At 34.2% G+C, this 8,897-nt stretch overlaps 2 protein-coding genes across 2 annotated transcripts; one reads left to right on the plus strand and one right to left on the minus strand.

The window, feature by feature from the left end:
• LOC142620480 (uncharacterized) lies at nucleotides 1–870 on the minus strand. Its single transcript, XM_075793844.1, has one exon. The coding sequence runs from the start codon at nucleotides 868–870 to the stop codon at nucleotides 1–3; it is 870 nt and encodes a 289-aa protein (XP_075649959.1).
• A 4,569-nt stretch (nucleotides 871–5,439) lies between these two features.
• Nucleotides 5,440–6,838, plus strand: LOC142619962 (transcription factor MYB1-like). The gene is made up of 3 exons (XM_075793374.1): nucleotides 5,440–5,650; nucleotides 5,805–5,934; nucleotides 6,139–6,838. The coding sequence occupies exons 1-3, from the start codon at nucleotides 5,518–5,520 to the stop codon at nucleotides 6,626–6,628; spliced, it is 753 nt and encodes a 250-aa protein (XP_075649489.1). The 5' UTR covers nucleotides 5,440–5,517; the 3' UTR covers nucleotides 6,629–6,838.
• Nucleotides 6,839–8,897: the final 2,059 nt, after the last annotated feature.

Here is an 8,897-nt window from a genome sequence, read left to right on the forward strand (position 1 = left end):
TCAATGGAAACGGTAGTACTTGTCTCTAAACCTTTTGTTAGGGTCACCCTTCAGCTTGCCAGGGAATGTCAAGGATCCTTCGTCCTTGATCTGCATCAGTACCTGATCGATTGGGACGTTCAGTGGGGTGAAATTTGTGAATCTTCCAATGGGGGGTTTAGAGCGTTTTTCCTCTCGTTCGTCTCCTGTCCTTGTGGCCTTCCGTCCTTTTTCTTGTCGTGTTTCTTCCTGTCTTTCTCTCTTCCTAGGCTTTTCCTCTTGTGCAAGCAAGGCGTCTTCCGCGTTCATGTATTTGGTAGCCTTGTAAAGTACATCTGACATGGTTTTTGGGTCGTTCTTGTATAAGGAAAACAAAAACTTCCCCTTCCGTAGCCCGTTGGTGAACGCAACTACGAGTATCTTGTCGTCAGCTTCATCAATTGAGAGGACCTCTTTGTTGAAGCAGGTGATGTAAGATCTTAGTGTCTCATCCTCCCGTTGCTTGATATTCATCAGGCATGCCGTTGACTTCTTGTACCTGTGTCCCCCAATAAAGTGCAAGGCAAACTGGGCACTGAACTCTTTGAAGGTACTGATAGAGTTTGGCGTCAACCTGCTAAACCATACTCTTGTAGGACCCCTCAATGTAGTGGGAAAAGCTCGATACATGATCTCGTCTGCTACGCCTTGCAGGTGCATGAGGGTCTTGAACGTCTCCAGGTGGTCCAAAGGATCCCTTGACCCGTCATAGGCTTCTACTTGCAGCATACGGAACTTTGATGGGAGAGGGAACGAAGTAACGGGTGCAGTGAAGGGTGAATCTGTCCAGTGCACCAGTTCGTCGAGATCACTTGATACCCGTTCTCTGAGGGCATTGATCATCAGGTCCATTTGTTCCCTCATCATCTACATATCTGCAACCAGGTTCGGCAAGGCGATATCTGTAGCTGTCGGTCTACTCACGACATTGCTATCTTCTGGCCCTTCCCTATTCTGCCTACCATTAGCGTGCTAAAGGCTATCACCCTCCTGCTTCTCTTCTTGATTTCAGGTCTCTGCGTCCCTTCGGCATAGCTTCTCTTCTAAGTCATGGTTTTTCTTGGTGAGGTGTTCAACAATCGCGGCGAGAGTCTGAACCTGTCTCTCAAGGGCCGTGGTACGTGGCTCGTCTCCTTGGTTGTTGGTGGTGGTTGCCAACGAGCAAGTAAGCACCATGCAAATTTTTGTTAGGGAAGCTGTAATATGGCTTACCTAGTTTCTCACAAATGACGCCAACTAATGATGCCGAAAATTGTTAGTAAATCACACAGTCCTCATGTACCCTAGGCAAGACCTGCATGACACAAAGAGAAGAAGAAAATCCTACAAAGAGTACCGGTGTGGTATCAGCTAAATAAACTCCTAAGGTCAAGACGAAAAATTTTCACAACTCTAGAGTGCCAGAGCTGGAATGAATTATGTATACCTTGGTCTCTTAGGGTTTTGGGTGTTTATAGTAGTGTAGAATCGACCTTAGTTTTTTGGCAAAGAGGAATATTTCCTTGTAAAGAAGATCCTTATAGATGCACGTATTTTACAGGTTCCTTTCCATATAGAGATTCTGTTGACTAGGGTTAATCGTAAAGCACAAGTTATTTCCATTTGAAGTTCCTTGAGGACCAATTAAACCATGTGGGCATCACGTGGCTTTGCCACCGTCCACTTTGTATCCGTCTACTTCCTTATCCATCCAACACGGGTAATCCACCCACCTACTACACGCGTCGACATATTGCCTCCTCTTTGTCCGTCAACCTAGTGAGTCATCCATGGTAGTTTCTGTAAAATCCGATCGTCTATCTTAATTTTATTCTTTTCAATAAGAGACCAAACTTAATAAAAATTGGATTCTTCTCAAACAACATACCTTTGATTTTTTATGTTTTGAAAAATATATGAATTTGAAGAGGATGAAAAACATAAGACGGATCTTTCCTCCGTCCTAGGTGGACAGAATGGGAGTAGACGGATTAATACCGTGGGTATGCATATAAGACGGTGCCGATCATTGAGTACCCGTCCGGTAATTGATTAATTGTAAATCCTTAGTTGTTTGCCACATGATGTGTTTGACTTGGCTTTGCTTTATCTCCACACAAAGCGTGTACACCTGGAGTTCTTGCGTTACACGTTTGATCATAATAAGAAGACTCCTATATGGAAAAGGGCTCAAGAAGGAAGTAGAATCCTAAAAGGAAAGAAGATTCTACGCCAATATAAATACCCCAGAAACCCTAGTATCGAGGTACGTACAATTATCTCAACTCTGGCACTCTAGGGTTGAAGAATAAGACTCTAACTTGACCTTCGGAGGGTTTTTGGCCGGCACCACACCGGTGCTCTCTTTTAGGTCCTCTTTTTTCCTCTTTTGCAGGTGTTGCTTTGGTGAGAGGAGTGCTTGCAACTTACTGGTGATTTTTCGGCATCATCAGAATTAATTGGAATTAATGTTAATTGTAGGTTTTAATTAATTTAACTGGTATTGTAAAGTCTATTGTGTAAGAGATTTAAAGTTTGAACCCTAAAAATACACCATTGAAATTCCATTAATGTCTTAGTATAATGATATGAGTAATCATTATGAAATGAACATCATTGATTAAAATATATTCCTCATTATATAGTGAAACCCAATGGATAAGAGACCTTGCTGAAGAGATCACAGCCAACCACAAGATAACATTCTATAGTCGAGCATGGTATGCCATTCTCTCTCCCCCTTTTTTCCTCCATATGGACCATAGCTCTCTATATTCTCTTACTCTCGTAAGTCTTATGTTGCATAAATCATTGAAATTTGTTGTGGTTATAATCTATCACGTAACCAGTCTAAAATAATTAAATGGAAATTCAATTATTTTTACATTAATGACTAATTAGATCGAGAATTTGCTGCCGACTCAATTATCTTCCAGAATGAATGACTGAAAATTGACTGCCACTTTATTTCCATATTGTAAAACTGAACACTTGCTGTTTTGTTTATTCAACCAAAAAATAATAATAAATTAAACTATTTAATTATTGTGTCTTTAGTTTAGTTAGCAAATATGGCATTAGTTAAATTATTCAATTTATTATAATAAAAATAATACCTGTCAGAAACTCAGCATCAATGTAGGCATATGGAATATATACGTGGTGCAGAAGATTTTGATTCCAATTATTTCTATAGAAATTTGAGCAGTACTGTACTTGCTTTATAAAATATCCATTTAAAGAGAGCAATAATAATGCACAACTTGCCCCCACAGAGGATATACTCTTGATCGTAAACTAGCTTGTGAGTTGTGATGATGATAATCATGCTAAAGATATTCCTTTTTCTTTTTTCTTTTTTTCAGGGCACTGAAACCCATAACCAGTTTTATAAGTTTTGTTCTTTATTTTTATTTTTTTAATTGCAGCTTTATGAGGGTTGGTTGGGGTGGAAGTCAAGGATACGTGAGAAATGAGGAGTGGGAAACCCTGAATTAGGCGCCGCCTTAAATGTACGTTTCTAAAGGCTTTGAATTTTTTGATGAAATAAGGCTTTGAATTTTTTTAACCCAACTGAAGTCTCCCATTCATTCCCCCGGGCATGTCAGTATAGATTAAGAATTAAGATATGAATTTGATTATATCTCATAACTAACTTCACTTAATATCTTTTTTATTAAATAAATTTTAACAAATCCACAGATAAATTTTATTTCTTTCTTTTTAGAGCAAGATTTTTATATAACCTAAGCTGCAAGAATTCTTATGCAATCCACTTTTCTTTTCTTTTTTTAACCAACTACATGTACTTATAGTTGCATAATATTTTTAATGACAAAATTTAGTTACAAAATTGGTTACAACTAAGACTACGACCTTACTCCGTATCTATTTACTGGAAGTGAATTTTTACAAATCTACCACCATTGAATTACATTTACATTTTATATCCTTCATACTTACGAAATTTCTATAAAATTATAGATCAATAACTATATCATCAATGAATTGTTTAAATTGTAAGTTTTTATAGTTTAAAATTATGTATAAAATATAATTACGCTTATAAATCATATAGTAAATAATATCCGATTAGCACAAAATTTGACATGTGTATTAAGAACGTAAAGACCATGCTATTCAACGGTTAAATTTTCAAAATATGTAGTAATTTTAATGATATTGAGTAAGGTTATAGTCTTAGATTACAACCAATTTTGTAACTAAACTTTGTCCTATTTTTAATAAATCATATGACTTATTTAAATAGCACATGTGGGGGTTGTATAAAAATTCCTGCAACCCAAGTTGCATAATTGTCATTTTTCTTATATCCTTCATACTTGTAAATCTTTTAAAGAATTAAAAATTAATAACTATGTCATCAACCAAATGTTTAAATTTCAAGTTTTTATAATTTAAAATTATGCATAAAAAATAAGTTTATTGATCGAATAGTAAACAACATTTGATTGACATGAAATTTAACATTTGTGTTATAAACATTAAAAAAAAAAATGTAATATAACTGTTAGATTTTCAAAAATATGTAGTCATATTAAAAAAAAAAAAAAATTAGTGGGAGTTGTAGTTATTGGCTATAACCAAATTTATAGCTAAATTTTAATTACTTATTTCACTTTGTTCTAGATTGACAAAAAAAAAAAAAAAAAAATTCCCTAATGTGTCCAATTGAGTATTATTTGGGTTTTTTTTTCTTTCCTTTTTTTTTATTTTTTATTATTATGTGTAGCCCTCTCCTCTTACACACACCAAACAATATTACAAGAAAAATCCTATTGTAAAACCACAAATTTGATGGATATTCTTGCCAAGATCCTAACTCCTAAAGATTTTAGGATCGTATATATGTTTGTTATCTTAATTTTCATCCGCTACGTACATAGATTTATCATCAAGTGTTTGTCACTCTCAATTTCATGATGTATTGATCTAGATAGAGTTATTTTCATACTTTCATTGTCATTGATATTTTGGTAGACAGAACCACGTGGGTTAAGTAGAATATTTCTTTTATCAGGACCGTCTTTTACTTTCCAGGTGATGATGTATTATTGCTTTTTTTGTTTTTTAACGTGCACTAGAGAGCAGGTAGCATTCAACATATAGTTCTCTTGACTCTGAGCCGAACACAAACGAAATGCCTCTACATACCTAACCAATGAGACAATTTTGTACAATAATTTAGAACTTAGTTAATAAATCTACAGACACTATAATTGGCCACGTACATTGTTTTTTTGAAAACAGAAAGTTTGTTCAATGAAAGATCAGAATTCCGCAGCCCCCAGCGGTCACATGATGATATGAGCCACTTGCTATTTTCTAATATAATATAATACCAGCTTGATGCACGTTTTTTAAATTATTTTACTCTTAAAAAGGAAACTTTATAAATATCAATCATTTTTCAAACACTATAGGATCCAGCTAACTTTCCATTCTATAGTGTGTGTTTGAGAGAGAGAGAGAGAGAGAGAGAGGGATTCTAAAGTGAAGATGGGTAGGCTTCCTTGCTGCTCTAAGGAGGAAATGAATAAGGGAGCTTGGACTGCTCAAGAGGACAAAATTCTCACAGATTATGTTGCAATCCATGGAGAAAGAAAATGGAGCAATGTTGCAAAGAAAGCAGGTATGAGAAAAACTCATCATGAAACTGAAATGCCCTCTTGGGGTTTTTGATTTATTACTCAATGAAAGTCTTACTATCCTAATGGATTTGCGTGGAAGCATATATATATATATGAAATGTGCTTGGTAAGTTAATAATATTTTGCTGAACGCAGGTCTTCAGAGGTGTGGAAAGAGTTGCAGGCTACGATGGTTGAATTATCTGAGGCCTGATATCAAGAGGGGTAACATTTCACCCGCTGAAGAGGACCTCATTATTAGGCTTCACAAGCTCTTAGGCAATAGGTATTTCCCAATCATTCTTTCTTAGTTTAAATTTTATTTTTCTATTGAAGAAAGCAATTGCTTTATTGTATCACTATTGCTTTTTTATGATTCGATAATTACAACTAGGAGGTATAAGGTATTAGACTGTCAGTTGAGCTATACGGCTCGTAGCAGTGCTGCTATTGTTTTGAGTATTGATTGTTTTACTTCATATTTTTATAGATGGTCACTTATAGCTGGGAGGTTGCCAGGCCGAACAGACAATGAAATCAAGAACTATTGGAACACTGTCATGAAAAAGAAGCTGATCGATGGTAAGCAACGCAAGCAAAAAACCATTGTTCCTTCTGATGATGAGATCACAAACTCAAACACAAGTGTGTCAAATGTGGTCAAGACCAAAGAAACTTCTGGTAGTAATGCTCTTGAAGAACCTTTCAAGGACAGATGCTTGGTGAGTGATAATATTGCAAATGAATCGAAATCCAATGAGGAATTCAAGTCAATTTTTTCCGAAGACGATTACTCACCAAACTTCTTATCAAGCTTTAATTACATGGATGAGCTTTTGATGGCTGATGTTTCTGGTTCAGACTTCTGGAAATTATGCATGTCTCATGATAATGTAGAGGGAGGGTGTACTAATTATGGTGCCATCAATGATCTTTACTCTTCTTTGGATAAGCCTCTTCCATTGTTTAATGATGTATAGTGAACTGATGAATCACAATGATTCACTGGGCTGCAGGCAGATTTCTATCTTAAGGATTGTAATTCAATCATAATTAAGAAAGTCATTAAGCACTAATTATTGTAAAAGGCCATGTTCTTTCGACTGTATCAAAAAAAATTCCCCTTTTTATATGGTGATTATGTATTGTTCTTATCATAATCAAGCAGTCTCTTATCACTTTGATAGATATGTTGTTTCATAGTGATAATTGTAGAGAACTAGCTCACGGGTTGAGATTGACAGGGACAAATAACATTAAAATATTTAGTAAAATCAGATCAGTGAGACTTAAACTTGTAAATGAGACTTACACTTGTTCAAAGCAATGTAAAAATATAGTTAAAAACTAGTTGAAATAGTACAGTGATACTTATGATAATATCAGAAAGTGTAATAAAATATATAAATAATATCAAAAATAAACTAAATAATAATAAAAAGTTTCATTTTTTCATAAATGCCAAATGCAACCTTAATATTACAGAATTTGCTACAATCTTGTGTGCAGGCATAAAGGGTAAGGTGGCAACCAAAAAGAAATAGCAAATGTCCAACAGTCATATGCAATGTGAAAAAAAAAAATAGTAGTTTCTTTCAGTTAACAGAATTTTCTTTTTAGTGGGTCGGACCAAACTCGAATCACTGTCTCTATCCCATGGAACTTGAATTATGTTACCATTAAAATTGTACCCGTGCACGGCAACAACCATTCTTTAGCCGAATTTTGATTTGTTTTTTTTGTATAAAAGTTTTGTTAGCTCTTTTTGATCAATTTGACTTCGAGAAATCTAACATATGTATGTTGAGACTTTGTCAAAAAGTGTGCTGTGCAGCAAACAAGAGTTCTTCCAAGAAATTTCTCAACTCTTTTATTGTTAGAGAGAGAGAGAGAGAGAGAGAGAGAGAGAGAGAGAGAGAACCACTATACTACCTAATTTCCATATTGTTCAAATAAGGAACTCATTGTCACCCATGGACATAATCTTAAGGTTGAAACCACATGAATCCTTAGCGTTCTCTTTTGTTGGTGGTTGTATATATTTTTATTTACAATTTTAGTTGAAGTATTTTTAATATGGGTTGGATTCAAATTACACCTAGTGTAACTCTAAACAAAGTTACATCAGATGTAACTCTAAGTTATGTTATACCACCCAATAACTTTTTATAGAATTCATATATTGAGAATCTCTCCGTTGAGTTATATGTTCTTAACATATATGCCAATTTCCAAGTCAATTGGATGTTATTTACCATTTGATATATAAACTTATTTTTATACATTATTTTAAATTACAAAAATTTAAATTTAAATAATTAATTGATAACATAGCTATTGATCTTTGATCATCTTTAAATTTTGATAGTATGGAGAATATAGAAAGATAATGTAATCTAATGGTAAATTTGTCAAAATTTGCATCCAATTAAAAAATATTGAGTGGTGTAACATTACTTAAAGTTACACCTAGTGTAACTTTAAGCAATATAACATCACTCAAAAATTTTTAATTAAATGCGAATTTTAACAAATTTACCGTTAATTTTATTCTCTTTGCATATTCTCTATTTTTGAAATTTATAAAAATGATCAAAGATCAATAGGGATGTCATCAATCAATTATTTAAATTCAAGTTTTTATAAATTAAAATAATGCATAAAGATGAGTTTATAGATCGAATATTGATGTAGAACAGACCACCATGACCTTTCTAGACTCTCACACGCACTTGAAATCATCATGCAAGGCAAAAAGGCACTAGTAGAAATCACGGGCGACAGAGTCAAAATTGCATGAAATTTGGCAGGTTGAGACAAAACGACCTTCTAAGCAATAGTCATTGTTTTGCCACGAGGTACTCTCTGAAAATGGCAAATTTCTCTGTTTAGCCCTCGAAAACTACGATTTTACCGTTTATAGTCATTTTTATTTACTTAATAACTTTTTGCTCAAAAGTCATAATAAGGTCCCAGCTTGTTTGGTGACAACCCTTAAGGTCAATAATTTATGATTTTGCATTTAACTCAATATTATCACTTTTGGTAAAATTCAGTATTTTGCCACATAATCTCGTAATTAGTGCGAATTAAGGTTTCAGAAGTTTTCTAATCGTCTTAGGGTTTTACTTTCTTAGTATTTATATGTTTTATAATCGTCACAAGCAAAATAGATTATTATTAATAAAATTGCAGAGCTTCTCTCAAACTTATGGATCCTAGTTTATTTTCTTGTGGATTCATGAGGGA

The sequence above is a fragment of the Castanea sativa genome, chromosome 12 (assembly GCF_040712315.1).
Source record: "Castanea sativa cultivar Marrone di Chiusa Pesio chromosome 12, ASM4071231v1".
NCBI classification, from domain to species: Eukaryota; Viridiplantae; Streptophyta; class Magnoliopsida; order Fagales; family Fagaceae; genus Castanea; species Castanea sativa.

Coding starts and splice junctions, on each gene's coding strand:
- LOC142620480 (XM_075793844.1), bottom strand. CDS start 870: ATGGACCTGATGATCAATGCCCTCAGAGAACGGGTATCAAGTGATCTC.
- LOC142619962 (XM_075793374.1), top strand. CDS start 5,518: ATGGGTAGGCTTCCTTGCTGCTCTAAGGAGGAAATGAATAAGGGAGCT. Junction 5,651..5,804: donor CAATGTTGCAAAGAAAGCAG/GTATGAGAAAAA, acceptor TGCTGAACGCAG/GTCTTCAGAGGTGTGGAAAG. Junction 5,935..6,138: donor CACAAGCTCTTAGGCAATAG/GTATTTCCCAAT, acceptor ATATTTTTATAG/ATGGTCACTTATAGCTGGGA.